The following is a 20,276-nucleotide window of genomic DNA, read 5'->3' on the forward strand; positions in this document are numbered from 1 at the left end:
ACGGTTTCGGTTTCTTGTTCCGCCCAAAACCAATACCACCTATAGTAAAAGGCCTGAGCGCTGTTTTGTGACGTCATCACTATTGGGGAGTACATACTCCGATAACACTATAGAAATGAATGCAATATTAATGCACTAGAACGAAATAAATACCAAGAACATTTTATTTTGCGTTTTAAATCACATTCTGATATTTAATAATTAATTTAAGATCATGTGGGAATGATTTAAATGAAAAAATAAGTGAAAATTAGCTCATAACCAACACTGTTTTTATCATGTAAGATGAGAACATTGAGAACTACAATCGTTTATGATCCGATTTCTAAAAGAATACTGAGAAAAACTCTGGAGAATGACAATTGAGATTAAAAAATGACTTCAACAAATACAAATTATTGTGAATATTCAATATACGCGAACGCGAACATAATCTCCAGCTCATAAATAAGATACACCAGGAACATGATCACTGAACATTCGGACTTCCACGTTCCCCAGAGGGCGCTAGCATTCGTGGTACGTGATTGGTCAGTGATATTCTGTGCTCTTAGGTGCTTATCAAAACGGGACTTTATATCACAAACTTCGGCGATTTCAAATTCGATGTTATATTTCCATTATTTCACATTGAATAAAACTAAATTTACGTATAGAGAATTGCTTTGCGATCGTGCTATCGAGTAAATGTTGTGGTGAATTAAAATAACACTTGCAAAGAACTTTAAATTCATTTAATCGTGCAACTTTGTTTCATCCTTCTAAGCTCACTAAAACACTGTAACTCGAGGTAATATTCATTATTCACAACATATAACGATACTAGAAGTCATATATTAATCAAAAACACTAAAAAAAAAACCACGAAATTTACGAAATTAATGAAATATCGTTGAAAATTAATATGAGAATGAAATCGCCGAAGTTTGTGATAAAAAGTCCCGTTTTGAAATGTAAACAACAAGAGCACAGAAATATCAACAGCCAATCAGAATGCGCGACGGTATCGCCCTCTGGGGAACGTGGAAGTCCGAATTGCATATGTGACGGAGATTTCTCTTGAAGTTCTTTGCAAACATTGTACCACTTGACTATGCCTGTTGACATCTATCCGAAGGAATTTTGGAATTTAAAGCTGTTTCAATTGGTTTGAGATGTTGATGATTTCTTCTTTATATCCATCATATCATAGCTTTAGCTGGATGGTCCAAGAAGTAGATTTCAAATGTATTGTATATTTTTCTTCAACTTGATGCAATCGCATAGTTCACTATTTATTTCATTACGACATCATTCCGGTAAAACACAAGCACTAGTTCACATTAATTTTCATTTTAATCTACATTATATCACTATCCATTCAAATCACACAACACTAACAACTTGCAAAAAATTCATTCTTATACACAAATCAAATAAACGGAGACCACCTACAGTTGAAAACATCAGTGCCACATGACTAGAACACATTTTAGGACAAATATTAATTAAATTTCTTAATTTAAATAACTTTTTTAACGAAAGTTTTACTCAATTTCACGAATTCGCCATTTAATCATACGTTAAAATTCAAATGGTAAACACAATCGAGTCCCCTTAAGGTGTGACGTCAGAAGGTGATAACGATTCAGCGCTCAGGCCTTTTACTATAGGTGGTATTGCCAAAACCATGTTTTTCCATGGTTTTTCCTCACGTGTTTTCCTCAATTTTTGATATGTGGAATCATGCCATGTGACTCGGCGAGTGATAAGATGATTGAAAATATTTTGAAAAAAATGTGGGATAGATTTTCATTAAATTAAATTTATCGTATGTTGGTGTAATTATTTCACATTATTAATTATTTGTACGTTTTTGTGATGAAAAATTGAACAACGACGCAATGAAGACCAAACCGAAACGCCATAAGGCTTCTAACACATTCAAAGTATGTATTTCCAAACGATATATTTTCACTCAAAGTTGAAATCCTGTGAACAGGGATGCTTTTTTGTGTCGTATCTCAATGGATCTTTATTTACATAAAATATAACTCAAATGTGTTTGTCCTCTTCTAGTTTCAAACGTTTTCCGAACGTATATCATCCATCGATTACGATGTGTTTCACAAAGTAAAACATCCTTACCAAGAAGATGACGAAGAGATCACATATTACGCTCAAGCGTTGACTAAATGGAACACAGAAAGCTTTTCTCCCGGGTATTACGAGCTGAGAAAAAAATTACCGAGTGATGTCAATACTTTACCGCAACTTCTCGTGCTGAAAGATGATATAATGAAAACGTTACTCGATCATTTAAAATCTTGCGATATAGAATCATTACAGCCAGCTTTAGAGTAAGAAAAACTATTCAAAAAACGATTATTTACTTTGGGAAGTTTCATTTACATTGCGTGTGTTTGTTCAGGTTGATTGTGGCCGTAGCAAAAGATCTCCGGAAAGAATTTTTTCCTTATTTTAATCCCGGCGTTCTTCAAGAATGCATTCGTTTATTAGATACCCGAGAAGTCGAGCAAATTGAATGGACTTTTACCTGTTTAGCTCATTTATTCAAGTTTCTTTGGGCCAACATCGTGAAAAACATCAACATTATTTTACCAAAATTACTACCACTTCTTAGTTCGTCCAAACCGAGCTATATCAATAACTTTGTTGCTGAAAGTTTCGCATTTGTCGCTCGGAAAGTACGCGATAAGTTGGAATTTTTGTTACTCAGTTTGAAAAACGTCAAGAAAAGTCGCGATGTAAGTGTATTCATTTATGAAATAAATTATTTCATTAACGTACAAACCTACAAATAATACTCGAATAATTTACAGGAACTGGATGGTGTTTCGAAATTATTTTTCGAAGTTATGACGGGTGTGTCGAGTCAATTTCACAGTTGTACCGAAGAATTTTTATCTGTCATATTGAAACAACTAAATGATAGAAAGTCATCAGCCCTACTTTTTCAAATATGTGAGAAGTTAGTATCTTTCGTGACTAGTTTTGTTACGTCGAAGACTGATATCGCTCCTGTGTGGAATACTTTTATGGTAATAACGAGTTATGTAGTTATTTTAGTTCATATATTCATTTATTATTCGCCTTACTGATGCTGAATATTTTCTACAGAAAATAACGAACGAATTTCACTCCAAATGGCAGCGCGATTGCAGCGTTCACAATTCCGAAAATCTAGATTTCATGTTCAAGTTAATACTGAAATTTATCAACGGTAGAGAAGTACTGTTGTCGAATCCTCAAGAAATCACCGACTTGGCAATGAACTTGGTCACCAACGGAGAAATACGAAACTTCAAATCATTACACGTGACTTTAATCGACGTATTATGCTGTATTTTGACCACGAATAAAATTTCAACCAAGATTAGGAATACCAATGAAATGATCGTCAAAGTAAATAATGTCGAGATATTATTATTTTGCTTATAATTTAACGAATTTAAAATAAAACTATAATTTTTCAGATCTTGGGCAACATTGATGATGACAAAGTTGCTATTCGCTTCGTTGATAAAATCATCGAACTGAATCAATACGAATCGATCGTTTTTCGCGAATTTTTGAAGTACGTCAACATTCGAGGATTAAACGACGACTTGAGCGAATTTTTAACGAAAATCGTTTACACAAAGACTAATTTTTCATTCGAATCGGGGAAAAATTCGCTAGATTTTTTTACTCTTGGTCTTAGGTACGTGTTGGCTTTTTTATTTTTCAAACTTAGAGGTGGACAATGCCATTGATGTTGACTGTATTTTTTTTTTTTTTTTCAGATCTGTTCCTCGCACGTTCACCGAATTCCTTTTGAACAAAATTTTAGACAAGGTATCCGATGAAAATATCCATCAAGTGGAGAACTCGTTGCATTCAATTATAGTATTATCTTTCACAAACCTTCCAGCTGCGAAATTTGCTCAAAAATTTGACAAGTTTTTCTCAAGTCTTTGTACTTGTATCGAAGCTACGGAAAACGTCGAACTCAAGGCGAAGCTTTTGTACAGTTTATTGATCTTCGTTCAATATCGTTTCAAGAACGACAGCGTGAAAGACTCAAATATCAACAAAGTCATCGCACTAGCTGCAAAATACATTAATTCTAATAATTATCTGTGCTCCTTGAGGATACTCGATAGTTTATCTGAAAGCAGCGCTTTCGAATGTTTGAATTCGGATGAAGGAAAAATTCGTCTTATTAATAATTTATCTTCGCCATTTCACAAGGTAATTTAAACGGTTTCGAAAGCGCTCGGATAGATTTTATTTTTAATTCGTATTATTTTCTAGGTTCGTTTATTCTCGTCGCACGTACTTTCTAAAATGAACATAAGTCCCGTATTCGATCAAATCTCCGAAATCGAGATGATATATCCGACTATCGAAACGTACCGAGATAAACTGCAGCGTTTACAGAAATTCGAATGCGACGAATTATTCGCCAATATCGCCGATAAATACGTCAGACTGGGTGTTCTGAAATTTCTGTTTGGAAATATGTATATTAACTTTTTATACATGTGGGAACCTACTCAGAAACTGATTCAGTCGCATTTAGAAAATGATCCGAATGCGTGGAGCGTGTTCACCGAAGAATTAGAGGCGGTTGCTACGAATGATTTGAATTTCGATCGAGTTATGGAAGACGTACAAGCTGAATTCAAATGTAATTTGAAATCCTCTGTATTTTAAAACTTGTGAAGTTACGAGGACGAACTAATTGAAATGAGGAATTTTTTTCAGGTGAATTTTTAAAAGAACATTTTTATCAGCTGAACGGAGTTGATGATAGACCTGATTTCTACAATGTTCGATGCCTTCTTTCGAGTATAATGACTAACATATCAAATTACTCCTGCATTGATAAGAATTTAGTAGCTGATCATTTTTTGAAATTTTATAAGTAAAGAATCGTTTTTTATTTATTCATTTTTCGATTATTGTAAGTATAGGAGTAAATAACATCGAATATTTTCAGGTCCGAGTATACTGCTAGTAATAACGATTATGGCGCTTATTGTAACGTAACATTAGTTAAAGAACGGGTTTCTGAAGATCTCGTTGAAACTGGAAAAAAGACGGGCAAGAATTATAATAAGTAAGTGAACAAATGATTATTTTCTCATATTACTCATTGTTGAAAGTTGAATTAATGATAATAATTATTTTCAGATTGTTCTTGATATATTTGAAACTCGTAAATAACCTCACTAACCAGCTGCCGAAGAAATCGAAATCTGATATATTTGATATCCATTTCGAGCTCCTTTCGAATGGTAATTCGGATATTCAGAAATACGCTGTTAGTTTCATTTGTCGTATCAAAGACATGAACTCTTACAAGTTAGTTGATTCGTTATTTATCTGGCTCAGAACTCAGTCTGATACTCGTGCGTTCCAATACTAAATTATTTCATTACACAGAGAAAGACTCCATTTGCTGACCAACGACAACACGATCAAAGATCAATTGCGATTCATCAGATCAGATTTAGAGTCCAACACGATTCCTGAGCAAGATGTACCCTACCTTATGAAAATCGTCTTGAAGTAAGAAGCTGTAAAACCTTTTTAAATGAGAAATAATCAAAATTATATCGTAACGACGATTTATTAATTAATTAACTATGTTTCTAGAATATTGTTTGGTAAAGTGAGAAAAAAATCAGCTGGTAATTTACGAGAAGCCATGTTTGAATTCTTGGTCAACTGTAAAAAAGACGAGATTATCTTCTTCTTCGATATGATTTTCAAAGAATTCAGCGCCGTTGTGAAAGGTTACTTTTCACCTAATTTATATCATAGCCACGAAGGCTCGCGTTTGCTGATCTAATTTATCACGATGATTTTCCTTGCAGATCCATCCGATCCGGTGATTCACGAATTCGAAGAAGTCAATCTCGAGAAAGCTTTAAGTCCTTCGTGGGTTCTCAATTACCTAAACCACGTTACGGAAATTTTCAAAAAATGTGGCGGTCTTTTACAAGACGTAGCGTTAAAATATCTTCTTCGTGTTTTACTGAAATGTATTTCGATCGTGGTATCGTTGCAAAATCAAAAATCTTCCGTGCATCCTTGTTATTATAATCTTATTAGTAAAATGCGAGTGAACGCTTTCGAAGCGATCATCTATTTTGTGGAAAATTTCGAATACGTTTGGTCCAAAGACGAGATGAACGCTCTGTTTAAATTTTTCGTCGATTCGTGGATAGAAAAAATTTCGGAAGAATGTTTACAGAGCCCGAATCCGTTGATGAAGCTATTCATTACTTTCACCAAGAATCCAAAGTATGCATTGACGAATTATTTTTACATTTTGAATCGAACCATTTGTAATGACGATTGTTTATTGCAGGTTTTTCCCTTTGTTGGCAAAGAAGTCTAGAAATTTGACCGCTTTGGAGGTGCTAATGAAGCTTTTGAACAATGATAAAGTTTACTTTAACGTGAAGAATTCCGTTGTCGAGGTTGTGGAAAGATTACTAACCTTGGAAGATGAAATAGACGAAGAAGAAATGCGCGAGTTCATGTATCACGATGACGTTCACAAAAATAAAAAAAGTAAGATTTTGGAAAAATGTTACCCTTCTTTGTTATAAAATTTTTTTTTAATCGAATACTAATTATGTTATTAATTATTATTATTTATTTTTTTTTAGAAAATCAACGCTACGGAATGACCCTTCTGATGCCATATGTTTCCGAAGTTCTTCAATACTTACAGGCATCTCTATCGAAAAAGTACATCAGACTGAACAGCGTTTATATGCTAATTTTGAAACGTGTATCAGAATTCGGATTAAATGAAGAATCCAGCGCAGTTTTGTTGAATCTTTTACTACCAATTCTACGAAGCAAAGTTACCAGCAGTGGCGAAGACGACGTCGTTACTCCCTTATTGGACACGATAATCAATTTATTCAAAACTTTCAAAAATGCCGAACGGTTTAAAGAATATTTACTGCAAATCGCCTACTTATTGGGGGTCGCTACAACGCATTCAGTTCGCCAAAATTTATGCGAACTTGTGAGCTACATTTCAGATAAAACAAAGTAAGTAGCTGTAACAAGTAAATGAATTCGCTTACCAATTGGAAAAATGAGTACCATATATTTTTTTCAATATGTTCGTAGGAAAAAATTTATCGACTCGGAATTGATTTGCGGTTTGAATTTGGACGATAAAAAATGGATCGGTCAACCCGACTACGATGGAAGGCTGAAAACCTTCAAAAGTATCAACGAAGCTCGAGACAACGAACAAATTTCCGTCTACTCGGGCATCTTCATCGTTTACAATTGTTTCTATATGATTAAAAACGTCAAAGATATAGCGTTAAGGGATCATTCTGGGCTGTGCTTGAAAAATCTATGCCCTGCTTTATGCGAGAAGTTCTCCGATGATAAAAAACAGCTTAATTTGTTTCTGAATGATATTCTACTTCCATTGATCAGAGAAGGAATATTGAGCGATGATGAAAATTACCAACACGAATCTTTAGCTTTACTAGGTTTTATGGTAAGGGAAACTGTTATTTTTGTCATTATTCTAACTCGATAATTATAAAGTTGTAATTTTTGAATTATTTTAATCCTAGGCTCGCGAATGTAGCAAAATTCATTTCGTGTTCAGAGATTTGCATCCGTTGATCGATCGTGAAGATGTTGAAACTGATTTCTTTGAAAATATATTACATTTGCAACATTTCCGAAGGATAAAAACTTTAAAAAGGTAAATTTGCTCGGTTTATTCTGAAAATACCGCGCATTCGTCACGTGTTTAATCATCATTTCTAATTGACAGATTCACCGAAATAATGTCTCAGCAAGTTAGATCACCATCGCCTTACACGTTGACGTTTCTTTTTCCATTGGTCACCAAAAGTTTGCTGTCTGCTAAATTTTCCAACGAACATGGCTTGATTGATGCCGCCATTGAGGTAATTTTTAGTAAATTTACAGCTTGTCTCGAAAGTCTGTTCCGAAACTCGAATGCGAAATATTCAGATTTCTCCCAGCATCAGAAAGAACTTTTGAGATGTACGGCATCTTATTCGTGTTTTTTATTTTTTATTTCAGGCTCTGGGCATAATCTGCCGTCTATCAAGTTGGCGTTATTACGAAAAACTCCTCAAGTTTTACGTTATGGAGATGCGTAAAAATGTTACCCTGCGTAAACAGGCAATTCGCATCGTGTCTGTAATTTTAGATTCGTTTCATTTCGATATCTCCCAAGCTGATCAAACCAATTGCGTAACGAAATCTGATAAAGTTGAAAATGACGACGATATCGAACCTATGGAAGTTGACGAAGAAGCCAAAGATATCGTCGATGAAAGTCAAGACGAAAAAATACTTCCGGTAGTTCAACGAATGACTGTATTGTGTCGTTCGGACGCTACCAGGGTATACCGCAGCATCAAGTCTTTCTTGATTCCAAGCCTGAATCGTATTTTTTTGGCGTACGACGATTCCGATCAATACCATAAACAGAGTAAAAAGGATAAAAATAATGATAAAGAAGAGATGGCCGTGTTAAGCATACCGATCGCTTTTGCTGCTGTTAAATTGATGAAAAAATTACCTAAAGCTGTACTCGAGGAGTATATATCGACGTGAGTGTTTTTCTTTAACATGATTTATCATTATTACATAATTTGGTTTTCTAATTAAAATGATGATTTTTGCGCCGCAGAATTTTCTTGAAACTGAGCACATATTTGAAATCGAGGCTGCCCAGTATACGGTTAATTGCCCGAGAAACCATGCAAAATGTTTTAATAGAAGTCGGCCCGAAATATTTGCCTCGGCTTCTATCCGAAATGATGTCTATATTGACGAAAGGTTTCCAAATTCACGTACTAGTGTCAACTTGCCACGCTATTTTGGAAAAAGTCAGCGACCTGTTTATCGAGGGTGAAATCGACTCTTGCGTTGATCCTATTCTGGAGGTGAGTGTTTCGTGATCTCGTATGTACTTGCGAAGAAAATTCATTTCGTAAAATTAACTCATTTATTTCGCATAGATTTGCATTGTGGATCTATTTGGAAAGCTGTCCGAAGAAAAAGAAGTCGGCAAGATAACTGGTAAAACTCCGGAAGCCAAAGGAAATAAAAGTTACCACATGTTGAATATCTTATCCGAAAATATAACGCAATGTCACGTTTTAGACATTATTTTACCATTGAAACAGGTACGATTATTGCTCGATAAATTTTTGAATATTATTTCACGAAAATGCCATTTCAAAGTATTAATTTTATTTCCTTTTTTTCCCTCGTAGATCTTAGCGATAAACATGTCAACAAAAACAGTGAACAAAATACGAAGATGTTTGCAGTACGTTGCTTTGGGTCTGGTCAAGAACAAGTTCATCGATACGAATTCGATTTTGGAACTAGCCTACGGCATTTCGAACGATTGCATTCCAGAACTGACCGGTGAAAATCAAAATAACAAGAATATAACCGAAACGAAAGTACCCGAAAAATCAGATACCTTACTTATACCCGAAGGTAACGATTTTGAAAATAATTTTCGAAGGTAAACTCTTTGCGAATGATTTTAATGCGATACTATTTTATCTGCTCAGAACCGCGAAAACTCAAACCGGAATTGATTAAAACGTGCGCTAGGACAAATGCTCATGTAATCATCGAATTTGGATTAGAACTGTTGGAATCAGCTTTAAGACAGGAACAATTGAAACCAAAAACGTATCGAGAACGTTTGGATCCGTTTATACCTATTATTAAAGATTGTTTGCATTCTCAGCATGTTAAAGTAAGTGAAAAAGATAATGCCATATAAAAATTAGTATAATAGAGATTAATTTAGTCTTTTTTTTGATTTTTTCAGTTACGAATATTGTCGCTGAAATGTTTGGTGAAATTGTTTCGAAAAAAATTACCCTCGTTGAACGAGAACATCGGTGATATTTGCGATTCGATTTTTGAGATTTTAGGAGAATATTCGAGTCCAGCGATGACAGGAGAAAATGCCGAACTTTTGATGAGTGCTGCCAAAGTAAGATGTGACCGAATTTTTTTACCCGTTGAAAGAACATTTTTTTTTTTTTTTTTTTGATTTGACACGAGCTAATGAAATGAATTTCTCATCAGGCTGCTTTAGTGCTGGTTCACGATCTCGATCATAAAATTGACAACTGCCAACTTCGTATCATGTTATTCGTGGCCGAAGACTTGTTGAAAAATATCACCCATTACGGGACAGGATTTTCCCTCATCAGAGCGGCGATTAAACGGAAATTCAATATCCCAGAGGTACACAGTCTGATGAAGATCGTTTCAGAATTGAGTATACGTTCGTATTCGGAACCTATCCGAACGACGGCTAGAGAAGTACGAAATTTTTTCCATTTTTAATCTACGTTCGAACTCTGGATTGGAATAATTTCACTTGTTTCGTTACAGGTGTACTTCAAGTACTTGATGGATTACCCTCATGGCAAGAAATTACGCCAGCACGTGCAATTTTACGTAGATCAATTGAAATACGATCAGTTGGATGGTCGCAAGTCGGCATTAGAGATGTTACGCATGCTATTGAAAGAAATCCCCGTGGTTAGTGTTGATTGTTATTTTTCAAAAAGATAGAAAAATCTCCTCAAAACTTGGATTCAATTTAATAATATCGAATTTCTAATTTTTCGTATAGGAATCGTTATCAAATTTAGGAAACGTGTTGCATTTCGCTTTGGCTTGTCGACTAGATTTAGAAGAATCAGCCGAGTGCAAAAAAATGGTAGCGGATTGTTTGATCGAAATAATAAACCGAGTCAAAGGCACAAAAGAAAATGATAAAATGTTCGATACAGTTATGATATGGATTAACGAGCCCAAGGTTGAATTTTTTTTTATTTGCAATTTACATAGCTGAATTAATCCACGGTTACGATTATTCGTTCTAATATTTTTTTTCATTCGCAGATTTCCGTGAGAAGATTAGCGTTACAAATTTTGGGCTTATACGTGTCTACTCTGAAATTTAATTTTATCCAGAAACTGGATCAGATTTTACCTTCGATTGAGAAGCAATTTTCTAATGCAGCCCCGAAAGCCATTCAGCTCGAATCTGAGGACTCGACTACCGAAATGGATCATTTGATTTTTCAAACGCTCCATCTGTATAAAATGATTCTGGAAAATTGTCCTGAAATACTGACCGATCAGAAATACGTCGAACATGTCGATAAAATAGGAGGTACGTAATTGTAATCCGTATCGGCTCATTGTACATGTATCTCGAATGATCCTATTGGGAAAATTTCGATTCAGGCTCTTCCCCTTCCCTTCCCCCTGTCCTAAAATCGCTTTTAACCTATTAATTTTATTGAACCTTTGTTTTGTTTGTCAAGACCATGCCTTAAATTTAATTATTATTTTTTTGCAGTGAGTTGTCGAATTTTCTTGGGCCATTCGCACGAATGGGTACGTCTCGAAGCTGCTCAAATATTAGGTATTATTCTGAAATCGATAAATACCGAGCATATTGCGGACGCTATCGCGAAAAAGAAAAAGATAAGGAACGGATTTTTACGCGACGATAAAGCTAAAGAAATGGTTAAAAGCTTATGCTTAGATTTTTGCGATCAATTAGCTCCCGGTTACGATGTTATGAACTTGTTGGTCAAAGAAGTATGTTGAAAATATCGATATAAGCGGCAATCAAAATCGCCGCCGATTTATTTCAAACTCGTATTAATCATTTTCTTGTTTCAACAGATCAGAAGCAATTTGTTATACTTGGTTGATGTTTTGAAACATATCGAATCCGTGGATCCTAAAAAATTGTCGTTATTGTGGCTGATGAGAAAGTTGGCCAGACTGGTAGCCTTAGAAGTCGCAAAAGCTCCTCTGAAATATACGGTGGTTCGTATTATGTTTTCCCGTTTTCTCTTCATTTCTTTTACAATGAATCAGAAAAGTATCGGAGAATATTTTAATTCTTCTCGTAATTATTTCGGGTGTTTTTTTTGTAGAGAACGATGGTATACCAATTATTCATCGCGATGGCTGGAAAACTCAACGAAGCTACGTTGTCGCCTCTGTTGTCTACAATTTTAACACCTATAGTTCGTGAATTGGAAACCAACGACGAACAAGGTGCCACGATTCGTCCCCTAGCCGAAAAAGTACGTCAATTCTATCGCGAAAAGATCCCATCAACCGTTTACGACGAGGTCATCACTAAAGTTCAACGTAAACTCAATATCAAGAAGACACGAAGGAAGGTCACTCGTTCTCAAATGGTTAGTTCGTTATTATTTGATTTATTCGCGTGTATTTTCAAAAGTTACTCTATAAATTTGAATATCTTGTATTTTCATACTCATCTTCTTGGCCCGATAACCTTTTTACTTACCTTTCGGATCAATTAATCGATATCGTAATTTTTTCTCAGGCTGTAACCGATCCAGAGAAGTCAGCCAGCGTTAAGGTTAAGAAGCAGTTGAAAAAGAAAGAACAGAAGAAAAGAAGGCTGGAGAAATTACGTAAACGAAAGTTCAAAAGTGGCAAGAGAGTTAAACTAGTTGACGTTAGCAGCAAGTGAAAGATTATCCGTCCAGCGGGACGATGTTCATTGATCTGTGATATCATTTTCGTTCTTATTTTCAATAAAAGTTTTTTTCCCCCGAATCATTTTTTTAAAAATCTTTATTGAAACAATTATCTAGAATTTTTGCGTACATATTTTTGATAAAATAAGACAACAATTTTGAGAGATCGCAGCTTAAAACCAAGATAACGAGACGATGCCACTCTGAAATTATGTTCTTTAGGGTGGCTCTTGTTCTAGAGTTTTCATTTTTTTGCATTCCCATCCCTTGAAGTTGTTGGATTTTATGTTAAAATCGATCCCTACGTTTTGATTTTTCTCATATACAGAAATAACTGTGCCGAAGCATCTTCCTCAGTTTAGAAAAACGAAAAAAATCGATTTATCCGAAAAGTTGCCATTTTTGCGTAAGAATTTAGCTGGCTGAGATAGGTAGAGGTACCCGTAATTTTCATGTTTCCTTCAAATTATAACCTATCTAACACTGCAAAAATGTCGATTGATGATTCTTGCGAAAAAATGTCATCAATTTTCTGCATTTAGTGACGTGGGTTTTGAATTATGTACCTATTATTTAGATGTATGAAAAACACAATGATCGTTACTATACCTATACCTATACCTATGTAAGAATAATAAATCCGCTGGATTGATTAGAATGAAAAACAAAACCTACCAACTGGGATAAAATTCTAATTTTTTGAAACTTTATTACACGTATTAGGTTGGTATTAAAAATTGAAAACAAAATAAGATCGCCAATTTTACACCACAGCTCACAGCTCGTTATTATTTCAAATACCTTCATCATACATTTTTTTATGGAGAGGAGGACACATAACTACATACCTTACACTAAGAAGAAACTATGCACATTTGAAATAAAAGTAAGTACCTATACCCATTGATACTCAAGAGCGCTTCGGACCTACCATCTTCATTACTGTAAATAAACTAGAATTTAGTATCGAGCAATTCAAGACGGATGAAAAGTGAAATCTACTCACCTTCGGACTTCGAGGACTCACACTGAGTTTCAATCTTCGTTAGATTTCTAACGATATGATTGTTGGCATCCTCCAACTCCGAAGCCACTTCTGCTTTCAGGATATGGATCTCTTTAACAATGCATTCTATATCAGTTCTGAATTTATAGTGGGATCCAGCAAAATAGCAAATCACCAGTATAGACGGCGTAGCCGGATGACCTGAAATTGAAAGTAAACGTTGGACATGAAAAAACTTGAGGAATCATTCTGTTTCAGAAATAACAAGCTTATAGGTATAGCTACGTAACAAATTGACTTATTAAAAAAATTCTTTACTTTTAAATTTAGACACTGTCGATAATATTGCATTCATTATGTTTGAATTAATTCACCAGCTTTTCAAAAACAGTAAATAAATTTCTGCCAACTCACATAAAAAATCAAAAATGGTGACGTCGAAATCTATAGGGAAAGTGACCTCGCTAGAATTTATAGGTAGTATCTACCTATAATACATTTCTTGCGTATCAAGATAACCTCGTGCTCAACTTGTCATAAACCTTTGCCTCGTTGTGCCATTTGTCTTATCAATATGGGAATTCAAAGCACTTACCTACTACCTAGGACCTGGAATTAGTAATGTTCCAACGACTTCCGTTAAGTCGTGGGAATCTTCTTTTATGGTTTTTACTTGGTGTCAGATTTGTAGACATGGAGGGCATGCTGATCAACTTTCAAAACAGTTCAAGTGAATGCCTACTCTTGGAGCATATTACTAAAAACTGCATGTTCTTTGTGCCGATTCTTACTTTTTGATGTTTTTTAGAGAACATTACCGATTGTCCTATTAGCAGAAAATGTAATCATCATTTAGGAAGTTTCCAAAAAAAAATATTCAAGCACCACTTTGATGTAAGGTACCTTAACCTACTCGATTTTCTTTTTTCCAATTATGGGGGCATCATTTAAGTAAACCGAAATAGCTTGAAAGAGGGCTTTTGAAAAACGGATACCTAGGTAATGTTAAAAAATTCTGACAGAAATAAAATTCTTTGCTGGCTGCAATTTTGCTTCTTTTTTTTCAAATTTTGGAGGTTTTATACAATAGACCCAACATTAATTTGGGAGACTGAGGAAAGTTTGAAGTTTTTTCTTGGAAGGGGGAATAGATTGTTATAGGTATACATAAGCATTTTGATACAGAAATAGTTTTCATTCATTTTTCCCAGATGCTCGTATCAGATGCTTTTTTCCCAAATTTGACGGACTTTGTTTAAGGAGATCAAAGTAAAGGAGTTTTTTTTTTTCTTTTTAGAAATTGTGTCGCAAAAGGAAAATTTTTGAATAAGTTGAATTTTATTTCATCATTTTTTTTTCTTTTTAATTTCAGATCAATGAATGCTTACTTTTTTATGATAGATTAAAATTTCCACAAATTCCAATGTAGGTAACTAATTTTTACTCGTACCAACGCCAACGTACAAAAGCTCAGGATTTTGTTTTCCAATTTTTCATCGTACAATAACTGAAAATGAAGAAGTTTCAATCACATGACCGAATTCGACGAACTAACTACCAGTAGATCGCTACCAAGCTGACAATAATTTCGAACAGTTTTATCAATTAAGTATATTTTATGAAAATAAACAACACTTCGTATGGCTTGTAAAACAAACATAGAAACTAGAATTAAAATAGGTAAACGAACAATGAAAACTGACAAAATATAGGTAATAAAAAAACAGAACCACTTTACTTTCTCGTATTTATTTTATCATTAATGAAGTCTCTTCTGGAAATCGCTTTAATAGTGCGATAATTAGAATTAGAATTAGAGCTATCACTATGCCACGGCGGAGACGCAACCGACGCGTTAGAGTTGACTGGAACAAAATCTGAAGCGACTTTATTTTCCCACGAACTCTCAATTTCGTCACCGAGACCAGACTGTAACTTTTGAGCCACGTTAAGCTCGTAACTTTCGACCTGGTAACAAGACTGTTGCTCGTGCCGATCATCGTGGTCATCAAAATCGTCTACATTCGCTTTGTAATTGAATTTTTCGGGACGTCTTGTGAACAACGCTTCTTGGGTAGTATTCTGCGTCTGCGTCTGCGAGCTGCGAGTCTGGTGGAACGACGAGGACGACGACCACGATTGGGTTTGGGATTGATTTTTGTAATCGTAATTCGAAGAATACGATGACGAGGACGTCTGACGCTGAGGGTAACGTTGATTCTGAGGGTAACGATTGTCGTACCTTCGATATTGATTAGATGGATATTTTTGATAACGATTACTTTGATTGAAATCGTTTTCGTTGTAGTTCTTCTGTCGATTATAGTACTGATCATTACGGCGGAAATGACCACGTTGATTCGTACCGTCACGATTTGTTTGATTATTACGCCACGGTATTTTACGATCGTTGTTGAACCGCGAGTTGGGATGAAATTTATCCTCTTCGTACGCTTCTGGATGATACCTATTACGTTTAGGCGTGAATTTCTGCTCTTCGTACGGTTCCTGATGGAACCTTTTACGTTCAGGCGCGAATCTCTTATTTTCATATGGTCCCGTAGAGTAGCTATTGCAACGTTTAAATGGCTGAGCGTTACGAACGTATTGATCGTCATCTTGTACCGCTGATTTGTCGCATTCTTGCGACTTTTTAGCGTTACATTCGCATTCTTTTTGGCCATACGGCGGATCTATCTCCCAAACCTCGTCAGGGGTATTACTCCATTCGGGCGGGTATTTTCGATGAAATGGTCTATTTTGCGAATTGTCTGAATGGTAGGGCTCATTTGATTCGCGATCACGTCCATCTTCGTAACTGATTTTTGGAGAGACTTTACGTTGTGCATGTTCTACACTTACGATAGTGCTTTTCAATTTGGTCGATTTTTCCGATTCCGGTTCCGGATCGCCAATTCGGATCGAGTTTTTATCGAGAAATTCTAAGGAGGCCGAATTTGTAGGCGGAAGCGCGTTCCTCTGGTGGCTCTGGTACGGTCTTCTCGAATATCTCGGATTGGAAAACGTATTTCGTCGGTATTCTCGGTTATCGGAGTTGACTTGGTACGGTTTTTCAGACTGACGTGTTTCGGAAGTTGATCTCGTCTGACAATACTGCGCTGAACAGCGATTTTCGTTAGCGGCACTATGTTGGGCTGGTTGGCTTTGTTTGAATTCGCCGCAAGCACGTTTCTCCCAAGGTTTGCGGCGATTTGCAGTAAACGGTTCGATGACTTGAATTTCCTCCCAGGGTGGAGTACGATCGCGTTTCTTCGGCGATTCGGTGGATTGTTTACGAATCGCAGGAGAATGCTGAACAACGTGTACTTCGTTCGACGACGTATCTTGGGAACGTTTCCGCCAAGGGGCACCGGAATTTTTATTCGACTCGGGCGAACGACGTTCGAGCGGTGGCGAACTTCGGGTGCTCGCTTTTGGCGTAGATTTCACCGACTCTTCTAATATAACCGGAAGCTCCTCGTCGGAAACCTCGGATACATCAGACTTATTAATCTCGTTCGAGTCTTGTTTCTCTCGACTTTTAACGAACGCGGCGAACGCTTGTAAGTTGGAGGCTGTCGCCGGAATACTATCGAACGGAGTGTAATCCGGCGATGGAATAGAATCAAATTCTATCACATTCAGCGTACGCAGGTTGTCATTCGAAGAAATTTCAACGTCGTCCCAGTCATCCGACGAATCGTGACATTCTTCGTGTTCGATAGCCGGATCTGATTCAACTGGCTCGTCGATCAGATCCCGAATCAGCGATTCGTTATCCGACAGCTCGTTTTCTATTATTACTAATTCGTCGTCGTTCGTCTCCTTTTCGTCTACCGTACTAATGAAAGTTACTTGTTTCGGGCTTTGCTTCGATTTATTTCGCGTCCGAGGGACCGATTGAGGGGAATCTGGTTCCGAGATCGTGATGGCCGGCGCAGCTTTCTCGAGAACTGCCACACGCGGATCACCGGGCTGCAGCGAAATCGATCCCGTAATCAATAACTGAGCAGTACTATTCGCGGTTTTTTCAGATAAGCTAGTCGCTGGTGGCGACAGTTTCGGTTGCAGTGAGATTGGTTCGCTGATTAAAATTTGCGACGCGTCGAATTCGGCATCGGGTAAAATTTCAGGAAGCGGTGGCAAAGCGGTTTGAATATATTTGTTGACAAAACTGTCAACTAAACTCGCTAGCTCTTCATTCGCTTCCGTGTCTTCGGGAATACAAATCAGTTCATCCGAATTCGGTGCAGATTTATTTCGGACGTTGGTATCACCCGAACGTGGTTTTTTAGCGGTCGAAGAATTATCACCATCGTCGTCGTCGTCGTCGCTTAACGATTCGATAAACTCTTCGCACGATATACATTCTACATCCGAATCCGAGCTGTCGACAATTTGAACAATATCGACTTGTTTTTTTCGACGCCTAGTGGTGGTCGAAGTCGAAGTCGAAGTCGAAGTCGAAATAACGAAAGAATTCTGACTACCAAACGAGCAATCATTGGTAAAATTCTTGCTGGGTCTATTTCTACGTCGAACTAGCTGCGGCGTATCGATATTTATTTGTATATCGTCGCTGTCCGAATCAATTTCCTCGTCCGAATCTAATACCACTACATCGATGGGTTTTTTTCGAGTGCCAATCTCGATAGTGGAATTCTCAAACGGTCGAACGTTCGTGTTACAGTTTATAATTCGATTCGGTTTTATATTGAATACGTTTTTCAGTCTGTTTTTTTGGGTTTTCATCGCTCTCAAAAGAGCACGTTCTTCTTGCACATCTTTAGCATTGGCCAACGGATTCGAATCGTAGTTACAATGAATAAGGCTTTTCATTTTGCGTTTCTTGTTGCGTTCTCTTTTGAGCTTTCTTTTTTCCTGAATACGTTTACGTTTTTCTATTTTACGAGCTTGTTTCTCGTTCACAGAGTTTCCTTGAGATTCCCAGTCTTTGATATAAGAGATTATCTTTTCTTTATCGGTATCAACGGGTGACTGAGTTTCGTCGTACAGAACTTTGTAATCGGTTACTTTGCAACCGTTCTCGTCGTATATGGTGACCGCTGAATCGCTTTCGGTATCTTCGGTTAGTTGTAATTTTATAGTTCGAGGTTCTTTTGACGGTTCAAATACTGTTAGCAGAGGCTCATTGTTCATTTTACAAACCTGAAAAACAAAACATCGCAATATTGTGTAACTAACATCATCTGGTTTGGAATTCCTCCCTACGTAGATTGGCATGCAGTGTTTTACATAGAGCATGTTCTAATTTATAAAGAAATTAATAGATATATATAGTTATCATTTTTCAACTCACAAAAAAACGCTGAAGAGAATTTTCATCGAGTGTACAGATGAACAAGGATTACGAGTCAAACAACCAACGAATAAAATATTAAAGTCTTTTTCAGGACATTTACGATTACAATACGTGACCATGTTAAAAAACTTGAGTTCTCAATTTTCACTAACGAAGCAAAATTTTAGTTTTATGCTAAAAAATCACCAGTAAGAGCTACTTTATGGAAGAAAACAAGAGAAAATTCTGAGAGAAGTCCATCTTTTTGTTTTTTGGCTTCGGAGGTTTCAATTGTTCGCCATTTTAGCCAACTCACCAAGAAAAGAAACAGAGAGGCCGTAACGGAAACGGAATTTTTTCGTTATTTCGTTACGGCCAATCTCACGACACACTCACAGTAGCACGTGGTAGCACGTCAAATCACACACCTGCCACACAATCAAAAAATCCGGCGATGGTGATAAAATCTGATTTCTGATAAAATACGAATTGTTTGGAATCTGTGTGTGAATTTCACTTTACGAATATATTCATGTACATACAGAGCATTTCTTTTCACCAACATTCAACTAATGCATTAAATTCATATCCAATATAATCGACAATCATCTGTAAATAAGTTACAAGTTCCTTATTCCGTAACCATGGTACGAATGGAGAATGATGCAGTAAGTATATTGTTTTCTTCGTCGATCTTTCGTCTAATTTTTTATTCTAACAAAGAACACCCTTATTTTCAGTTCCTAGAAGCTCTCAAGAAGCTCTTTCAAATTAATCGGGCCGAGGGATCAGTTGTATTAACCATGAAAAGGTGTAAGTATGCGTTATCATTCCCAGCAACCCATATAATCTCTCATCTGTCGACTCGAGTTAATCTTACATTCTTGCAGATGATGGTCGAACAAAACCCAAGCCGAGTACGGGTGAAGCTTCATCGTCCCCTTCGGAATTCATGTGTTTGGTTAGAGCTTATTGTAGTAAAAGTGATAAGAATAAAATCAGTACAGTGGTACGTGCACAGTACATGTTACACGTCGTTACGTAGTCACTTTCATTGTCCATTTACCTTTCTCGTTCATTTCAGATACATCAAAAAGAAGCCGTCAAGTTCCAAATGGCATATAGTAATCTCTTAAAGACTAGCATAGATGGACTGAAAAAGACCCGAAAGGCGAAAAAGACGAAAGCTTGATGTGTATTTTTGTGCCTGGGAGGTTTATCGTAATAACTTTATCATATTTTGTACATACGGAATCTGTATCGCGAGATGTTTGTTTTTTTAAGTTTTTCAATTACTATGTAGGTATTCATTTGTTTTCTTATTAAAACAAAACACGACGAACACGGTGTACTATTAATTATTTCACGAACTGAAACTACA

The 20,276-nt window shown here is 36.2% G+C and overlaps 3 protein-coding genes across 3 annotated transcripts; 2 read left to right on the forward strand and 1 right to left on the reverse strand.

The window, feature by feature from the left end:
- The first annotated feature begins 1,718 nt into the window (after nucleotides 1-1,718).
- On the forward strand, nucleotides 1,719-12,666 carry LOC135846226 (small subunit processome component 20 homolog). The gene is made up of 33 exons (XM_065365201.1): nucleotides 1,719-1,928; nucleotides 2,059-2,339; nucleotides 2,411-2,747; nucleotides 2,823-3,041; nucleotides 3,121-3,405; nucleotides 3,477-3,703; nucleotides 3,786-4,233; nucleotides 4,297-4,672; nucleotides 4,750-4,909; nucleotides 4,985-5,104; nucleotides 5,179-5,349; nucleotides 5,431-5,556; nucleotides 5,644-5,783; nucleotides 5,865-6,294; nucleotides 6,362-6,567; nucleotides 6,666-7,059; nucleotides 7,141-7,525; nucleotides 7,605-7,738; nucleotides 7,811-7,946; nucleotides 8,086-8,621; nucleotides 8,702-8,957; nucleotides 9,033-9,200; nucleotides 9,291-9,522; nucleotides 9,600-9,790; nucleotides 9,866-10,033; nucleotides 10,129-10,368; nucleotides 10,441-10,590; nucleotides 10,685-10,870; nucleotides 10,957-11,230; nucleotides 11,420-11,664; nucleotides 11,752-11,898; nucleotides 12,009-12,278; nucleotides 12,431-12,666. Exons 1-33 carry the CDS (start codon nucleotides 1,884-1,886, stop codon nucleotides 12,578-12,580), a joined length of 7,833 nt encoding a protein of 2,610 aa, XP_065221273.1. The 5' UTR covers nucleotides 1,719-1,883; the 3' UTR covers nucleotides 12,581-12,666.
- Nucleotides 12,667-15,189: 2,523 nt separating this feature from the next.
- Nucleotides 15,190-19,166, reverse strand: LOC135848131 (uncharacterized). The gene is made up of 2 exons (XM_065367927.1): nucleotides 18,914-19,166; nucleotides 15,190-18,762 (listed from the first exon to the last, which is right to left on the reverse strand). The coding sequence occupies exon 2, from the start codon at nucleotides 18,751-18,753 to the stop codon at nucleotides 15,328-15,330; it is 3,426 nt and encodes a 1,141-aa protein (XP_065223999.1). The 5' UTR covers nucleotides 18,754-18,762; nucleotides 18,914-19,166; the 3' UTR covers nucleotides 15,190-15,327.
- Nucleotides 19,167-19,336: 170 nt separating this feature from the next.
- Nucleotides 19,337-20,237, forward strand: Srp14 (signal recognition particle 14). Its single transcript, XM_065367930.1, has 4 exons — nucleotides 19,337-19,563; nucleotides 19,636-19,708; nucleotides 19,786-19,904; nucleotides 19,980-20,237. Exons 1-4 carry the CDS (start codon nucleotides 19,540-19,542, stop codon nucleotides 20,085-20,087), a joined length of 324 nt encoding a protein of 107 aa, XP_065224002.1. The 5' UTR covers nucleotides 19,337-19,539; the 3' UTR covers nucleotides 20,088-20,237.
- The last annotated feature ends 39 nt before the right edge of the window (nucleotides 20,238-20,276 follow it).

Source organism: Planococcus citri, chromosome 5 (genome assembly GCF_950023065.1).
Source record: "Planococcus citri chromosome 5, ihPlaCitr1.1, whole genome shotgun sequence".
In the NCBI taxonomy this organism is placed as follows: domain Eukaryota; kingdom Metazoa; phylum Arthropoda; class Insecta; order Hemiptera; family Pseudococcidae; genus Planococcus; species Planococcus citri.